This window comes from Thalia democratica, chromosome 8, assembly GCF_965202585.1.
Source record: "Thalia democratica chromosome 8, ktThaDemo2.hap1.1, whole genome shotgun sequence".
Lineage (NCBI taxonomy): Eukaryota > Metazoa > Chordata > Thaliacea > Salpida > Salpidae > Thalia > Thalia democratica.
In genome coordinates, this window is record NC_139172.1 from 6,421,180 (window position 1) to 6,441,285 (window position 20,106).

Consider the following 20,106-nt stretch of genomic DNA (forward strand, 5'->3'; position numbering starts at 1 on the left):
GGCTGAATTGTTTAAAAAGCTCTATTAAAGTGAATAAAATTAAATACAAAAACTTTGTACAAATATTGTTAAAATCCGAAAACCAAGTTAGATTTAAGTAAGTAAACTTAATTTAGTTAGTTTTGAGTTTAGCAAACTAGTTGAAATCAAAACCCATTCAAATTTAAAAAAGAACTTAGCGTAGTTAAGTCAAGCTATCCAACTAATTTAATAGAAAGTAATTAAATAGACTAAAAGCCTTCAAATAAAAATTAATTACAACGAAATAGAAATACGAACAAAACTCTGTTTTTATAACAATACTATAAAATGTTTAAAATCTTAACTTAATGCAACCAAGCGCAACCCGTTGAACCAAACTGGACATTTCTAAACCAGTGCTGATAGCAGACAATGTACTAATATATATCAATGCAAATAGTTCACCGAGTCAAGGAACTTTTAAAATCAGTACAAACAGCGTAACCAAAACACTGAAATATGTTAACACGATTAGCTTTGCTAGTATCAATCTGCAGATAGCAATACTAATTGTATAAATATTTCTTGAGTTTAACAGTGAGCACCTTTATGTGCTCAAAACATTTCGCACGTAACTTGCTGAATATACTTATTTAGTTTTACTCACACCAGCTATATGTGTGCTATCAAATCTCGTTAATGACATTTTTAAGTATACATTACTTATACTTTATTTCAATCGTTTATAATAAAAGTTGCTCAGTTGTATTAAACTCACTTTGCAATGTTTTTCTACCATAAACTTAATTTTAATTTAATGTTACTTACTACAACCTAGGCAAAAAATTTTCATACAAATCACAACTTTTAGTTTAAAGGAAACAAAATTAATGATTATAATTGTGAGCTAACTTTTGGGTAAGATGTTTAAATTTGATTTAAATTTACTCTCACCTAATAACTATAGTAAACTGTTAGAACTTGTTCTAAGAAAACTATTGTTTACTAAACGACAAACAAAGAAGCGCTCAAACTATTTGGTGCACTAACAAACTTTTCGGTTATCTAGTCGCGGGAACCGCTCATTTCCAACCCACGATCAAGTCCCAACCGATCAAATTCCACCCGGTCAAATCTGAGAACCGCTTACAGACCAAGGGTAAGGTTTAGGGGTAACAGTGATAGTAAAAAGTAAAAAAATAAAACAAAATTGTTAAAAAAATTAAAGAATAAATAAGGAAAAATGAAATAATTTTTAGGTGGGAATTTTCAGTATTCGCACACCATTTAGATACCTTTTAACGTCTTTTCCAGGACTGGTGATGTGTGTAAAAAACATTTTATTTATAAGTTTTCGAGAAGTTTTGCTTAACTTCGTAGTTAAATTAGTTAACTTTGTATCTCAAAACACGTAAGTAAGCAATATTTTATATTATAATTTTTTCACCGCCTATATAGTTTGAAACTAGATTTAAGCATAAGAAAAAAAGTAGAATTCTTTTGAAATTTTGAAAATTCTACAATAAAAGCAAATGAAAACTGTTCAAATGTCAACTTTTAAACAACTTTGCATATTTTACAAAGTGCTGTATATACCTCCGAATCATTATACATCATAAATCTAGTATGTGGCCAATAAACTGACAAGTTGCTATTCTTCCGCTGTAACAACTTTATTTAAATCAGATTTATTTTAAACTACGTAGTACTGAAAACTTTCTTTAAATTTTCTCGACGCTAAAATTTTTAGACCAAGTTCAGTTCAAAAATTGTATACTTGATTGAAAGCATCTTTATTTTTATTTTTTTATCTTTAATCAAAAAATGTTGACAAAATTTCACAGCTCTTAATTTCAATACTAATAATCTTAATAGTAAACTTTTTTTTTTTACATTAATCTTTTACATACAATTTAATTTCATATATGCATTCTTCTTTAAAACAAACGTTATAATTAGCTAATTTAGAAACTGTCGAAAACAACAATCTTAATTTATTTGTTATAAATTGTAACGCGCCAAAAAGCAGAAAGATTTTTATAAAAATAAGTTTTCTAAGCAAAAAACAATTATCTAAGTATACAACTGTTGATTGTGGAAAGCTAATTCTTTCCGAAATCCAAGATCCGAATCCAAGCAAAAAACAGCATTGTGTAGAAATAAGAATTTACTTTTTTTTCAAGAAACAGCTTTAATGAATCATTATAAGCTTTCCAGATCTTTTTTAGAAAAGCAGACTACCTTTAATAACTATCCTTCTTTATTCTAAAAATTTCAAATCCATTTTTTATATTTGCTAACTCATTTTAAAGCAAAGCAAATGAATGTTCAAAAAATAAGATGTTTTAAAATAAAATTTTTAGTATTAACTTGTCAAGACTATATGCTTGATGATCTAAGTCTAAAAACGACTCTTATATTTACAGAAACCTAAATTTTTGCAAATAATCTTTAAATAATTATGAACATACTTATATTTCTAAATAAGACAAATAAAAGATTGATTAAAAAATCAATGAAAAAACAGTCGTAATTCTTTAAACTCGTTAAGAGATCTTTCGTTTTAAAACCATTCAATTAATATTTAAATGTGTTTTTACATAAGACGATTATTTTTGTTTTAACTAAGTTAATAGATTTTAAAGCACTAGCTGAAAACGTTTTAAATCGAATAGTAGTATAAAGTATTTTTACTTTACTTTACTAACGGTTTTTATTTTCGCTATCAGCTAAATTAAGCTAGCTGGCTTAAATTAAAGTATGATAGATCAGTAATGGTTTTAGACTTAAGGAGAAATATCATTCTGGTTAATTCCCTAACTTAGTAAACGTTTCAAATTGTTAAACTTGATTAGCAAGATATGCTTATTTTGAAAGTTATTTGAAGCCCCCATATTAATTTTATAACTATATGCTCATTAACTTTACAAAATAAGTTTCTATTCAGAACTGCACTCTACCTGTCCGAAAAAATAGCGCATTTTAGTTTTTTCATTAAATTATTTTTTATCTATTTATGGATTAAAAGAAAAAAAAATCTTAATTTTTTCTTTGAAAAGAACACAGTAGTTTGTAAGATGGATAACGCAATATCTAGTATACTGCAGCATATGAGTATAAACTAGATAGTATTTTTTAGAAACAATAATCATAAACTTAAATTAAATTTCAGGTTTTAGTTTAAACCAAATTTATTTTTAGGATGGTTAATTTTTCTGGTAGTCTAGTAGTTCCTAAAGTCTTAAACAAAAACATTAAAAACCTACAACTTTAAACACTTTTTATTCATAAAATGATAAAATTTTGACTAGATAAAAATAACTGGTATATGCTAAAGAAAAATTATTTTGAGGAGCTTAAAGTAGGGTATCTTTTTAAATAATTTATGTACTCTCAAAAACCATATTTATACATGCAATTTAGCTTTCTACGACAAAAAAAACTTGTAGTTTTAAAAACTTGGAAGAAAACAAAAAACCTAGAAAAATTTTGTAAAAAACAAGTAGTCACCCTGCATTTAAGTATTTTAGTATAAACAAAGGCTTAAATAAAATATGATATAAAATTAAAAATGTGGTAATATTCAAAGCCATTTGGTTGAGTCATAATAACACTTTTCTAAAGGATATCATTTTTCTAGACCTCTATTTAAAAAATATCCGAAGTAGAAAGACAAAGGTTATATATTAATACATTTTTAAGGTTAAATCACTATTTTTAACGATTTTGTATAAAATTCAACAAGTTAATAATTACTTTATTTATTTTAGTTAGCTTACCAATTAAACTAAACTAACTAGTGTATATTCAAAAACGCGTTCAAAAATAACAAACCTTAGAAAACGTAATTTACATCGTAATTTAAAATACCAAATGTTTTTGTATTATTTTACACAAGTAGACGTTTTAAAGCTATAAATGTAAAAATGTTTATACTCCTTTTTATAACTACATAACAGTTATTGACGTTTTTTCATTAGAACAATAGAAGTAGTACACTAGCAGTAAATTTTTAAACTGCTTTTTTATACTTTATTAATTAATTTATTAACAGATAAAATATTTGTCCTATACAAGTCCTTAAACTACATCCAAGTGGTGTACGACTCGATAACCGAAAGGTTCTTTTGTGCACCAGGTCCTAGGACCAATTATTTTGAGCGTTTTTTTTTTGTCTAATAAACAATATATTATTTAAAACAGTATCTTAAACTTTTAAAGCGTCTTTTGTTAACGAAAAGTTAAATCCTCAACTCCCGTATGCCTACAGACATCTACACTGCATGGTAGTAATATTTATTTCAATCTAAATTCATCATATAAAATAAAGTCTATAGTAATATTTCATTTCTAACAAAGTTTTTTTACAAAATTTAATGATACTTACTTTTACTATTGAAAAAGCTACTAAAATCATAAATTAGTTTTGATCAATGTTTCACTTAATAGGATAAATACTTGAAAAGTTTTTTATGAAGTTGGCAATAGAAAAATTAAAAAATGTCTAAAATAGTAAAATATGGTAGAGAAAACAAAACTTTCTTTTGTTTTGTATTTTAATATCAATGACTTTTACTAGTTTTAGCAAAATGCTTGTACATACTTTTCTTTAAGTCTGAACAATTGCTTCACTGTAAAATTACAATAAAAGTAAACTTTTTGTAAATTCTTAAAACACTGATACATCTCATTTAAAAACTTTTATTTAAAAAAAAATATGACGGAATTGTGTATAGTAAAAGTACAAAAAAAAAATTAAAATAATATTTTTGGTTTTTTTTTGTTTTTGAATTTTACTCAAAGTTTAGAAAACAATTTAGGACAACAAAACTAATTAACAAGCATTATAAGAAATAAATATTTCACTATTATAACTTAGAAAAAATCGCAAGTTTTTAAAAATATATAAATTCAAATAGACAAAACTTAAATGAAAAACAAACGACTAAAGGTTAATAAACTAATTTTCTGATAAATATTTTACATATAAGGTTGGAAACTACATAAAAATAAAATACTATTTTAGAACGAGAAAAATAAAATTAAAAAACAATGTGAATTGAAAAGTAAAAACTATTATGTTATTAAGTTCACTAAAATTCTTAAGCTTCATTTTTAAAGTGTATAAAATAAGCATTATAGTTTACTAAAAAAAAATTTAGCATACTTTATTGTTCATCAATTTTTTTAGAACTTTTAAAATTTATATAAAATATTAAATATACACGTTAAAGTTTAAGATTATAAAATTAAAAAAAAACTAAAAATTTTCATACTAACTAAACTATACATTTATAAAAACTTATGATATGATAAGAAACTATATTAAAAAACAGAAATAATTTTTAAAAACTAAACGTCTCCTCAACGTCAGTTCAAGCTCTTCTTCTTCTTCCTGTCATCCTTCAGCATCTCCGCGAACTTCTTCATTGCGTCGTGGACCCCGGTGCCCTTGGTGGCGCAGCACCCGCTGATGGTCCACGGGTGCTCGCTCAGCACCTCGTCCAGCTGCATCTCCGTCTGAATCGTCTTCACCGCCACCGCGCTTCCCATGTCCTGCTTGTTGGCCAGCACGATGACCGGGATCAGGTTCTTGTGGATGTGCGCGTCCTGGACGACCTGCGTCAGTTCCGCCTGCGCCTCCTTGAACCGCATCCGGTCGGAGCTGTCCACCACGAAGATCATGCCTGTTGAGTTGACGTATTGCAATATCATGTACGAAAACTCCTTATATAAAGTAATACAGATTTAATTCTTGTGGTATAAAACTGCTAATTGATAACGAAAAAGTAACAATCTTGAAAATTATGTGCGTAAATTATCAAAAAAATTTTTTAAAGTCTGACTTAAACTTTTTAGATGAATAAAATTAAAGAACATTGTAAGTTAAACTATTAAAGGAGTTTAAAATTTTTAATAAACTGTAAATACAAAGTTTATAAGATATTTGAATTTAAGATACAGTTGTACAAAATTTTGCTGAAGAAAATAAAAAAGTAAGAACGAGATTTTTCTAAATGTCGTTTGTGTGTTTAAGTTACTTTTCCGCCTTTATCTCTTTATAGAATTTTAAATACTTACGTAACTTTTTTTATACAACAGAATAAAACTTTATTTGAAAAGCTTTGAAAATGTATACTATTAAAGATACCAAACCATTAAATTAAAACAAGTTTTATTGCATATTGTTCTACACAATTTTTTTTTCAACTCTAAGTTTTTACTACTATCATTTGAAATACTATAATTGAAAATAAAATTGAAGCTAAACTTGAAAATAAACAAACAAACAAAAATGTAATCAAACATTTTCATACCAGTAGCATCTTGGTAGTAATGTTTCCACAGTTGTCTCAACTTGTCCTGACCCCCCACATCCCAAACTGCCATCTGAAGTCCCTTGCAGATCTTCACCTTCTCTACGTTGAAACCGATAGTAGGGATCGTCTTCACTTGCTCTCCAAGCTTCATCTGGTACAAAACTGTTGTTTTTCCTGTAAAAAGTTAATCGTTTTGTTAGTTAACTTGTTAAAATTATTTTATTTCATGTGAAATGTTATTTTATATTATCTTAAACAAAAAGGATGTGTTATTAAAGCTAGATAAGTTCTCCAATTTTGTTTAAATAACCTTTAAATTCAGCCCCCTTAATTTAAGCATACTAGATAACAACTAACTTATAGAGAATACTACAAAAATATTTACTTAAGTGCTGTTTGCCTGAAAAAATCTTTAGTGTTTTTGGTTTTTTAATAATTAAAACCAAAGTTAAATTTAGTGTAACTTTATAGATGAAGTTAATAAAGTTATAATTATTTTTTTTCATCGTTTTTTTTTTTTATTTTAATCAAATCTTGATTGCAGAAAAAATCTCGGTATGATCGAAAGATTAAACAAAAAACTTTGATCATTACAAAAAAAATCTATACAAAATGTTCAAAAAAAAAAAAAACTTTTCAATTCCAAAAAAATACACTAGAGTTACTTAATGTTGTGTTTATAGTTATAACACTAAATATGCAAACAATAGAATCATTTTGAATAAAAAGACTTTGTTTTGTTTGAAATGATAATTTACAGAGTAATTTATGTAATTAGTTACGCTACAAAAGAACAATTTAAAATAACTTTAAACACTAATAAAATTATTTCTTGCTATAAGTTTATAAAATTAGCATCATAGATCTTAAACAAATATTTATTTTTTGTTATTATTATAATAGTTAAAACATCCGTATAGTACTTTTTTTGTGAATTAAATGCACGAAATAAAGTGTTTGAGTGAGAATAAAGTGAAAGTTAAAAATAAATTTGAGTAACATTAAAATGTTGAAATAAAAAATAAAAAGGATATGTTTGATAATTAGCATCATACAAAAGGTATAAAAGACGTTATCATATTTTGTAAAAGTTTATGTGTACTTAAATAGTTCGTATTCTGTACTTAAAATACTTGTGTTTTTTAATTAAATAATAATTTGTGTTTTATTATGATATGTTTTTGCCTATTTTTTAGTTGTATTTATTTTCTATTAATCTTTTTTTTAGTTGTCAAGCTATGTAAGGCGGTTCAAATAACTAAATACTTAATAAAAGTTAAAATTAGCATTTAACTTACTTGAATATCATAAACTAAAACCTTGAAAAAGAAATCATTTTACTGTAATAATAGTAAAACAATAAAGTTAATGTTTTCTAAGTGAATTTTACCTGCGCTGTCGAGACCAAGCATTATTGCACGACTTGGTTCAGCTTCAAAACTACTGAACAATTTTTGAATCATTGCACCCATGATTTATTAGTTGTATTAATATCTGGTACATAAAAAAACAACAATCTTATTTTAATAATTGTTTAAAACTTTATTGCTTTGCTACTTTACATACATAGAAACAACTAGTTGTTGTTAATTAATAATCATGTCCTGGGCAAGACGTTAAAAAGTATCCGTGGATTACGACTCGATAACCGATGGTTTTTTCGTGCACTAGGTCTTAGGACCAAGCATTTTGAGCGTTTTTATTTGTCGTTCAATAAACAATATATATTATCATCTAGTTGTTTTATTAATAAGAGTATTTTTCACACATTTTTTAGTTTTAAAAAAATAGCATGTTTACTTTTTTTCTAAAAAGTTTTCGAAAACCGATTTTTTTCTAAAGCCGATCGGTATAAGTGTTTAAAAATAAATAAAAAAATTTTAATTATTTGGTTAAAATACTAAATTCTTTTGTTGATGTGAAAACAAAATACAATTTATTAAAATTTAGTTCTAATAATAGTATTATTTTAACATTCTTTTAAGAATAGTATATAAAACAAGCTACTCACCAGAATTTAAGTTTGAAAAACTAATTACTTGTTAAATATTTTTTTAGCAATCAAGCTAAGTGTTAGTTAAAGGTTTTAAGCTAAAAAGTTAACATAATTAATTTACATTAAGTTACGTAAAGTATTTGAAGTTTAAAAACACTGTTTATTTTATTCAAAACTTATCCCAAGGTAGACGTTATTAGATTACTGCAAAAAAAACTTTAAAATTTTAATAACTTAGTATTAAGAAAAGAGAAAATGTTTAAAAATAGTAATTAGCATGTAGTTTATTGAACGACAAAAAAAAGCGCTCAAAATATTTGGTCTTGGGACCTGGTGCACGAAGAGCCTTTCGGTTATCGAGTCACAAACCACGGATACCTTTTAATATCTTGTCCAGGACGCATATTATAAACATTAACTAGTAACAATATAGAAAAAACGCAATATCTTAAATAGATAGAATAGCTAGTTAGTCATGGGTGTTGTTACTTGTTTTTAATAATTTTGATTAAATTTGAATTCAATAAATATGTAAGCTACAAAATTTTTAAACGTCAACATCTAGTTTTAAATTTTTAATTCTAAAAATAGTTATGTTCTTTTTCTTTTTAACTATTTGCAAAAAAAGATATTTAGTATCTTGTTTATGATAAAAGGTATACCTATACTATTTTTTTTTCTACTTTAAATAAACGAATAAATAGCAACATTGTGTAAAACAGTTAGACTACATTTTTTTTTTCAAACTAAAGTTAGTGCTGAATAAAACTAATTTACTGAATTCAAAGTATAACTTAGATTTTTTTGTTTGTAGCAAAGCTTTATTTAATCAAAATAATAAATTATTTCAAACAGCAAAACACTGTTTTACAATTTTTAAGCAATTATTTTGAAATCATTTTATGCTGCATTATAAACGTTTTAAAATTAAAAGAAAAAATTAGCACTTGGACAGACATCAAGTAAAAAAATACTGGCCGCTTTTAAACACTACAACTAGAACGATTAAAAATTAACTACAATGAAACTATTTTGCTTAAAATTAAGATTTTTAATTCTTACAAGATTGTTTTTGTACAAATACTTTAACTCATTGACTTCATGAGTTTTGCATACTACCTTAAACTAAGATAAAACAAAATCAATTTATAAAAACGTTGTATTCTACTTTGTCTTAAAAAAAAATTGCCATTTTTTGTAATAAATAAACTTAATAAAATGATGCATTACACTTTTAAATATAAATACAGTATTATAAATGCTTGAGAATTTACTTAATTGTCCTAATAGTGATTCATAAGTTGAGCGTCACAATTACGTGTACAAAACAATCTTTGTCGCTTATAAATGATTATTTTCGCTGTTTAAAACAAGTTTTATAAATAAAAAAGTCATATGATTAAAAAAAAAATACATATAAAACTTGCAAGTTATTACTTTTTTAGTAGACATATTTACATTACTCAAAATGTATGCAGTGTCGTAATTTATTTTTCCTAAAATTGTGTATAAATGTAAAATAAAAACATGCTGTAAAAAGCGAACAATTATCAATTTATAAAACAAAAAAAAATTATTATATCAAAAGTACTTCGTAAAAAACTTTTACCTGTATAGTTGTTACTATTCTACTATTTATAATTCAACTCTATACCTTGCTTAAAAATTTAACGAGTTATCTGTAAATTTTGTTTGTTTTTAGTGTTAACTTAGACCAGATTCAATGATATTTTAAAGATTTTCTAAGAAAATAAAAAAATATTTTGAATTATATAAGTTTATGAACTGAACATTTAATAAGCCGAAATAAATAAAAGATTATTGCGTAATAAATTAAATTGACGTTATAAACTTAAGATACAAGTTTTAGTATTTTAATTCCAGTTCCAAAACCTGTTGTAATAAAATTCGACCTATTTAAGTCACGAAAACCTTATCTTTTACCAACTACATGTATTATTATTAGCTAATTTTAAGAAATAAAAGGAGCGTCAATTTTTTATCAAAATATTCTACTTTAAATATTAATTACCAAACTATTCATTTCATTTATTGGATAACAAAATTTCAAAGCAAAAAGGTTTTAAATTAAAAAGTACTTAACTAAAACAGCTAAAGATTGTGAAAAAATGACGCTTCGTGCAAAAGTGATATTAATAGAAAAGTGAAGCTCCGTTCAAAAGTGACCCGTTCCTAATTTAATTCAACAAAAAACTTTCTCACTGAGACAACCAACATAAACCAAGCCACAAATATTAACTATCGCTTGATGCCTTTTTTAGAGAAATATTTATTTGTGTTATATACGGAAGTTTAGTAAAGCTTGTTAATTTTATTGTTGTCTTAGAAACCATTTCGAAACAAATTTAAAAGGAATTAAATTAATTTGAAAAAAGAAGTAGCTATGAATAAGATATAATATTGAAGATTATCAAATACATCTTCATGGTTGTTTTTGGAAAAAAAGGTAGGTAATTATAAGATTGTGCTTTTCAATTTCTATTTAAGTATAAAATTATTCAAGGTCAATGCCACTAAAAGTAGATGAAGTTTATTAAATTGCATAAAGATCAATGGCTTTCATTTTACTTAAACAGAGTTTGGACTAAATAGCGTCTCCTATACTAAACTGTTAATTATGTCTAGAAATACATTATAACTTACTTTTTCTCACATTTGTTTTCAATCAAAATAAAGTTATTATAAGTAGGGTGCACTGAAAAAATGAAAAACCTATTTGATAACGAAACTGAACAACTTTCTGAGTAGGTTTTGAAAAAGTAGTTTTTTGTTTTAATTTTTACATATTTAAATAAGGGGTGAGCAAGCTGCGGCCCGCCAAACGGAAATATGTGGTACGCGACGTATTCAAAGTTTTACAAGAATATACTCAAAACAAGCATCCTTAAAAAAATTATAACTACTGCTTTTGAATTTACTTTAAATGTTAGTAAACGTAGAGCTTATATAAAAACTTTTCAACGACAATTTTTGTGTGTAAAGTTTTTTTTTTTTTTTTCAAAAATAATTTTCAGAGTCTGACCCGTTAATTGTAAAAGGCTGCTGATTTTGAATGTGGTGGAAAGTACCCATTATTAAAAACTAATTCTAATTTAATAATTTTCTGACTATTCTGAAAATTAGTTTTGTAAATTACTAGTTTTATACAAAAATTAATGAGAAAAAATCAGAATTTAATAATTTTTAAACTTTTTATAATTTTAATTTAAGATCAAAAAAACTTTCATGTATGTTTTTGTATAACTAGTAACACTTTTCTGAAGTTTTAATAATGTTTTGACCTTGTTGTTTCTGAATTTGTTTTTATTTTAGTATTTAAGAATGTTTTCTAAATACATAAGTGTAACTTAAAAACGATATAAAAACAGATTAGTTTTAAATTAACCTATAAAGTTTATTAAAATATATAATAAAAATTTTGGAGTATAAATTGTATTTGTTGTTTATTTAATTTTTTATTAAAATTAATTTATACATAATTTTTAACCTCTGAAAATGTTTTTAAGATAAATCAAAAAATAGCTTTAATAAAAAATATTTTAAAGTTTTATCTTAATAAACCTAATTCTAGATTGATTACTTTTAAGACTAATACTTAGTTATTTAATATTTAGGAATAAATGCTTCTAAAAGAAAAGTAAAAGCTTTTGTATTTTTAGAAGTTCTATTAAACTAAACAGATCTAAAAAATAAATTATTTTTTGTTTTATTAGCCTAATTCTTGAATACTTATTTATCAATTTTATCACTAAGCCTTAATTTTATATTTAAAATTACTTATGTATTATCTAGATTTAAGTTTTTATATTTTGTTCATAAACAGACTTCCAAAACAAAAAATATAAATAAACACTTAGCAAATTTTTCTTAAAAATTTGTAATTGAAGTGGTTTTAACAAAAGCTTTTTTTTTTTGTTATTTAAGAGAACATAAATTTTAAAAAGCTAATTGGTATATGATATAAAATATTTAAAAGGCTGAATAAATAAGCATTTATGTAAATTTGCTTCGTTTTATATAAAAAATTAATCTTCAACAGATCCCCAAAATGCCTGAAAATGTGAAGAAGAAAAAGCGATGTGGTTGTAAAAAAACCAATCTGGCTTGCCGTAAGTTGTAATATACAAACGTGTTAGTGGTTGTAATAAATTGTTTAAAATTTTAGCATTGTCTTCAATTAGCAACGACTATACGAATATGTGTAATGACTGTCGAACAAAAAAGAATTGCTCAAGATGTAAAAGAAAAAAGTTAGTTTTTTTTGTTACATTTTCATGAACAAAATTTTACTAGTTCATTTTTCTCATACAAAAAAATCATTCTTTCATTTACCTTTTTGAAAACAATTTGTAAAGTTAAAAAAAGTACAACTTTTTTTTTGAATAGTTGAAGAATATAATTTTTTATATGTATTGTTTTTGTTATAGTTTAGTTTATAAATTATGTTAATAATTTATTTTTTGATTAATAAACAACTTTAGTATTTTTTTAAACTTAATGTTTCTTTTAATCATAAACTAATATTTTAAGAAAAAGTTCTTGTTATATAAAATTTACAAGTATATTTTTCTTGCAAGTTAAAAGTTTAAAGTTATTTCAAAATCTTCTATTCTTCAGTAAACCCTTTCAGTACAAGTTTCAAAGCTAAATGATGAAAGTAGTTCTAGGTTTATATGATATATTCAGAGTTTATTATTCAATATGCACGAAATATATGTATTTAACAAACTACTTTTTAATGATTGATAATTAATAACAATTACATAAGTAGTGTTTTTGTAAATGTTACTTTTATTGTTATCTTATCTTGAAAATTTTTAGTAAGTTTAAATTTACAAATAATAAATTTACTAAGTAAGTCGATCACCATAAGTATTCTATTTTACAATTGTATACTTATTTACCACAACAAACTGTTTTAGATATCTTAAAACTCCGACTTTTAACATAGCTACAAACTAAATTGTTGGCATGATTTAGTATATAAGTTTGTTTTTGTCATTATGATTACAATTTGCAGGTATGAAAAACAATTTAAGAAAGATTTTTGGAAAGATTTAGAAAATAAATTTAATGATAGTTCACCTTCAAACTCATTTGAAAAGTTTCTGGAAAAACAAAAAAGTTAGACTCCTAGATAGTTTTTTTTAGGTATTTTTATCATTTAATTTCTTTTATATAAATGTTATAGAGTATTTAACAAATTTACTTACACGTAAAGAATTTCCAAAATTATACATTTTTGACAAGTACTTTAAATCCTTTTTGAAAATTATACCTTTATTTACAATACCATTTTACCTTAGTTTTCTTTCAAAAGCCAAGTTTTTTGTTAACGTATAAAGATAACTTTATTAGAAGTTTCCCTGAATATTTTAATTGTTGATATAATGTTTACTAACAATATATATACAACTAAGTAGATAATTTTGATGTGATATTAGATAACATATATATTATAAGGTCTACATCTGAAAAGTATGTTTAAGTTGTACTGGGGATCTCAAAATATCCGTTTATCTTTTTATGATAGTATTGTTTGTGCTTTAGCTAGATATGATACTTTTTATGTCTTAGACTAAATATTGCTCAATAATCTTTTTAAACGTCAGGAAAAACGTTTATAAATTTATACTAGAATTATTGTGTTGTGTTTAGTTTTTTTATTCAATTTCAAAACATGAAAATTTAAAACTATATATTACTTAATTGCGTCTAATATTAAACTAAATAGCATTAAAAACTTCAAGAAAACTGTGAGTTAAGCCATATTCGTTCACTTTTTTTGAATCTTTATTATAAGTATTAGTTTTATATCAAATGTTACTAAATTTTTTCATTATTTTTATTTCTTTTCTTTTAACATTACTTAAAACTTTTTTCTAAAAATAGATTACATCAATCCTATTTTTCTATTACTTGGAAATAACTTTTATTAAGTATACTAAATAACTTTAAAAGGTCTAAATTAATTCGTTTTATTATCAACAATCTATCAAAAGTCAACAAATGCTTTTTTTTTAATAAAAGTAAGTAATATTGAGAGTAATAATAATAAAACAAGTTAAAAAGTTATATCAGCAATGGAAAACAATAGAAAAAAAAGATATCTTCTGAAGTGTCTAGAAGTTTCAAACTTTTACTTTGGTTTTGAAAATTATAGTCTTTGAATAAGTACTAGCAGCTATGCGTTACTATAGTTTGTATGGCTTTTAAATTAAGTTTTAATTTAAAGAGAAACAACATTACGACACAACATCTCATCCTAGCACAAGCAGCGATGCATCAATTGAAAGCAAGAAGTACAGAAATATTCATAAAAAAATAAAAGAAAAATTTTATAGTAGCAAGCTGCAGAAAATTAAAAAAATCAAGCAGGAAGAAAGGCGAAAACTGTACAAAATTCAACGTTTGCAAGAAAAAGAAAAGCAAAAGCTCAAAAAGCTACAAAAAAGAGTTTTAAAAAAGGAGAAGGAACTAGAAGAAAGCGCTTCAGATAAAAGTTTGTCATCCAGAAAATGTCCATCAGAATCCAGCGGTGTTTCGAACTACAAGCTTCGACAAAACATCAGAAAAAGAAACAAAAGTAGAAACAGAGCTTCGAAACGAAGGAGAAAGGTTAAAACATTGCAGCCGTTGTTAATAGTACAGAAGAATGACGGAGAGAAAATAAATATAAAGAAGTTGATGAAAAAAGTCAGATTGGTTTTAAAGAGCGATCCGAAAAAACTGGAGAATCAGCAATTTCAAGAATCTCAATCAGAATAAGTTTTAGTTTTGTTATGCATTAAATGTTACCTACAAAAGTGATATTTTATCAATACTAATAATAAAATTTTCAAGTCACAAACTCAAATTCATTGGATATATACTTTTTAGTCAACAAAATTGTTTTTTACGTTTGCATTTCTCAACAGTTATTGATAAAAGGAATTCATAAAACTTGTAGACTTGAATAGTTTATATGAAAAACCATTCGCAATATGTTCAAGTTTTTTTCTAAAGTGTTATAGCTAAAACCGTAAACCAATACTTTTGTAAAAAAAAATGTTAGGCTTAAATTTAACTTAGTTTAAAACTAAAATAGTTCGCTATTTAAATGAAGCATACTTCTACTTCAATATGACTAAATGAACAAAAGTATTTTTCCAAGCTTAACTTTAACTTTTCGTCTAAACTCTAAATAGTTTAGTAACATAGACTATTAACGAGAACTTTTATACAAAATTAGTTTTATAAATACAACTTACTTAATATTACAACATCTCTAAAAGTCTAAAGTACAGTCTAGCTAGAAACTAATACATTCTTTATAAATGCGTAAAAGTGTACAACATTATTTACAGGTTATATTGTTTATTGAATGATAAAAAAAAAGCGCTCAAAAAGTTTGGTCTAAGGATCTGGTGTACAAAAAAACCTTTCGGTTATTGAGTCGTACATCACATGCTTGAAAAATTTATTACGAGCTAAAACATTCAATTTTTTAATATAAACTTTTAAACCTTAAGAAATAAGCAATAAATAAAATGAAAGAATAAAAAAGAAAGTTAACGGAAAACACCTAAGCTATATGTTTACTTAAAAAAGTTTTATTTATAATGTACTGAAAAACTTGACTAATTAGATAAAAATGAAAATACGATCTAAACCTAAAACTCAAAAGAATAAACAAAGAAGTAAATAACGTTTCTAGACTTTAAAAATTAACTAAAATTTGATTTTAAAATCGAGAAAACAATACTGATAGCAGACATGAAAATACTTGATAAATAGGTCACAACTTTTTAAATAAGGTAAAATTGTAATAAGCTAAAATACTTTTACGTTGAACTTTATCAGCATTTTGTGCAAAAGTTTATTAAATAAAATACTTAAAGAAGGTTATATTTGTGTAAATAAACAAAAAAGTATAATATAAATTTTTGTTACTTTATAAAGAAGTGAATTTGACCATAAACTCATTTTAACTTTTATAAATAATAATATAAAAAATGAGTAACGTCACATTTTTACACTATACACTTAATGAGAAATGAACAAATAAAAAATTTAAAAATAAAGTAAATCATTAACAATGAATAATTGTAATAACAATAAATTTTCTTCAACAAATTTATTTTTATTATTTTTCTGAATACTTTTCTACTCTAAAAATTTAACTATAAAAAGCAAATATTATTTGCAAAGATAAAAAAAGAAAAATCTTTTTAGGTTACCTCAGAAAATTAGACTAGTTATAAGTTAACTTTAAATAGTAATCTCAGCTTAACTTTTATTTATATACTTAAAAAGCACATATATCACTAAATTTTTATATGGGCTTACTAGAGAAATAAACATATATATTGTTAGTTTGTAAAAATTCTGAATCTAAATCAAAAATAAATCTTAATAAATAATCTAATGAATAGCCAGATATAAAATGCTGCAATTTAGACTGAACCACTTTTATTGTAACCAAATTTTTAACTAATTTATTGGTTTAATAGATGATAATTATTATTAACCCCCTAAACAAAAGTTAATAAAGAAGTAGTAATTATCACTTACGACCTCGATAATCTCTATTAAATAAAAAAATTTAAGTTCGTCCTGAAACTTTTCAAAATAACTTAGATTTTTTAAACATAATTGTAGCTCTGTCCGTAATTTACTACCTTGCTAAGCTAGCAATTTGCGACCACTCTTGGTGTTGAATCTAGGTAGGAAATAATTCGTTTCTGAAGACCTCGTATAATAGTTAAGGGTGTTTTTAATACTTTTAAATTAATCATTAAAGCGAGCTGGTAACAAATTATTATTAAATTTAAACATAAAGAGACCTAACTCTTATAAATATAGACTTTCAAAATTTAGTTTTCTTTTTTATGGTTTTTAATTTTCTAACACTATCATCATATTTCTTATAATGTATGCATTTTAAAGCTCTGTTTATCAGAAAATTAATATCATTTAAATATTAGATATTTTTTATTTGCTCTTCCCCAGCAAAACAAACCTATCTAATATTGCTCATATACAAAGAACTAAAGACTAAATATAATGCTTTTTTTATTTAAAAAGTGTGTTGTTTTATATAATACACCCTATGTTTATTGTAATTAATGAGGTCGAAAAATACATGACGAGCTCAAACTTACTCGCTTGACCTTCAGAAAACGTTTATCGTTGCAGAGGGAGAGTGAGTTCTGATGTGTTTCTACCTTAAAAATTGTTTTTATAGTTTCTATATGTTCTTACCAATCTAAGTTTTTGTCTATAAATACTCCTAAATATTTATAACCATTTGTTTTTTTTATAAATTTCTTACCTATATTTATATTAAGATCTGTATTTTTCAAAAAACTTTTTTTTGATTGATGTAGTAGCATACTTCTGGTTTTATCGGGGTTTAGTTTGAATTTGTTTACCATAATCCCACCTGGTACCTTACTAAGTTCAGTTTCATTTAGGTATGTTGAATACGTTAAGACTAGTTTATTCTGTAATTCATTTGTATGTATTAGGAATAAGAACGGTCCTAATACTAAACCTTAGGTGCTCCAGCTTCAATTTTTTCCTATCCTCATCTCCTAAAGCTAACAAACTGTTTCCTTGCATCTAGATATGAGCTGATAAGTAGATGCTTATTTCCTCTCACACCATAACATTCCAATTTTCTCAGTAAGATATTTCCATCTACACTATCAAATGCTTTACTTAAATCAACAAAGACTGCACAAACTGCATCTCCAGTATCAAAATTTGACAATACCCCTTCAACAAATTCGAACAAAGCCAAGGTGGCGGAATGACTCTATCGAAAGCAAAACTGAGAGTTACTAAAAAAATTTTGAAAAGAAACTGTACAGGCGGTTGTATACTTTTTCAATTATTTTATTTAAATTAGATAGAAGTAAAATGGGTCTACCATTTTCTGGTTAAGTTTGATCCTGATAAAAAAATTAAATATAAAACTTAAATAGCTTAAAGATTCTTATAACAAAAATTACTTCAAACTTTAAAAAGCACAAAAAGTATTAGCTTTAGGTTTCAAACTCATAATTTTTATTAAAACTAATTTTTAGAAAACTAACATTTAGCTATCAACGTCTGAAAAAAAATGTAACCATCTTTTTTTTATGTTTTTTTTTATCGAAATAACTTTAAAGTTTAAGGAAACTAAAGTGTAAAGGTTTTACTGTACTTACCTATAATTTTAAAAACAACAAAAAAACCCATAAAAACTGAATATGATTTTTCAATTACTAAATAGCTGTCAATTATGTTTTAATTTTATAAAGTTATTATAAAAATTTAATTTATTATATGATCTGAGGAAAACCGAATATTTTTACTACTAATGTTTTTTTTTCATCTTATATTTTCTTAAGTAGCTTTAACAAAATAAGTAAGTTTAAAGAAATTTATTAGTGTTTTTTCAAAGTTACTAACAAACAAAGTACAACTTTAAATTTACAAACAAGTGTGTTTAGTCTTCGTTGACAAGTATTTCAAATACTAGCTCAAATAAGTGAACTTTCAAATTAAAAAATTTTGAACTTTAGCCTTTTTTTTTTGTTCGATGGTGTTAAAAACAGAACATAAAATGCTGAAAAACAACTAAATATACTAGTTTTGTAACTAAATTTTTAGTATGTGATAATGGCTTTATAATTATACGCGGTAACTCAAAGCGCTAAAAACTTTTGCTAAGAACATTCTAGTTGATATGTTATTATTGTATAAAAAGCACGATACTTTTTTTGTAAAATAACTTATTGTATATGTTAAAAGAAAACATTTGCTATTTTAGATTTATGATGTTTGTCTTAAAATAATATTACTTAACACTATTAAAAGCAAGTTAATTAATAAAAACGTTTAGTTTAAATCGTTTAAAAAAATCTAAAGCAACAAAACTATAAGTTTTTAACTTTTTTTGTTCACTTTTCTTTTTAATTAACCAGGTAAAATTTAAATTCATCAACTTATGTATATTACGAGAACGTAAGCATATAAACAGCAAGTCTTTTGTAAATCGTAAAAATGCTAGTTTATTATCTCAAATAACATTGATTACAACTAGCAGTCCATTCATGCATGAAAAACGTTTTAACACCAGCAGCGCTAAAGAGCTCACGACTTGAAAGCATTTCGTTTGGCAAATTGATTTAAATCATCAGTTGCTTCTTTAAAATCAGTTATATAAATAAACCACATTTGTGGACACCAGTTTCAACCAAATTTTCGTTTTTTATGTTAATAGTGATAGATGAATAGTTAATTAAACTTTTTTTAAATGTTACTAAAGATTGTTTTCAAGGTACAATCAAAAAATTACATAAACCAACTTGATGTTTTATCTAAAGTTTTATTATGCAACACTTAAATTACATATCAAATTCCACTATGTATTAAAACTTTTCTACTAAATAAATCGTATCTTAATATAATTTTAAACTAAATTAATGAAAAAAATTATAATTTACAAAACGATACTCAGTTAGTTTACACATGAAGATAAAAAATAGAAACAACTACAAAATAACGTTAAGTAGACAACTTTATTTAATTTGTTGTAAATACTTTTATGGTTAATGTGGTCAGCTTGGAAATAATAAGCAATTTGAGGTCTAAACAATTTTTGATCTTTAATATTAAAATAATTTCAACTATTTTCAGGGTTGCAACTTTTTTTTTGCAAATTTTCTCCAGGTTTTTAAAAGTACACATTTTTGGGCCTATTTTTAATTTAATAATAAGTTTATAGTAAAAAACTGTGTTAAACAGCATTAAAAAGTTACTGTAAACCTACTTAATGTG

At 24.6% G+C, this 20,106-nt stretch overlaps 1 protein-coding gene across 1 annotated transcript; it reads right to left on the minus strand.

The window, feature by feature from the left end:
* Positions 1-5,331: 5,331 nt before the first annotated feature.
* On the minus strand, positions 5,332-7,774 carry LOC145842838 (ADP-ribosylation factor 4-like). Its single transcript, XM_082950318.1, has 3 exons — positions 7,672-7,774; positions 6,279-6,455; positions 5,332-5,648 (listed from the first exon to the last, which is right to left on the minus strand). Exons 1-3 carry the CDS (start codon positions 7,751-7,753, stop codon positions 5,332-5,334), a joined length of 576 nt encoding a protein of 191 aa, XP_082806444.1. The 5' UTR covers positions 7,754-7,774.
* Between the last annotated feature and the right edge of the window lie 12,332 nt (positions 7,775-20,106).

What these genes read in the sequence shown, in the direction of transcription:
- LOC145842838 (XM_082950318.1), bottom strand. Translation starts at nt 7,753, where the DNA reads ATGGGTGCAATGATTCAAAAATTGTTCAGTAGTTTTGAAGCTGAACCA. An exon ending in GCTTGGTCTCGACAGCGCAG is followed by an intron (nt 6,456 to 7,671) that starts GTAAAATTCACT and finishes AACTTTTTACAG; the next exon opens with GAAAAACAACAGTTTTGTAC. An exon ending in TTACTACCAAGATGCTACTG is followed by an intron (nt 5,649 to 6,278) that starts GTATGAAAATGT and finishes TCAACTCAACAG; the next exon opens with GCATGATCTTCGTGGTGGAC.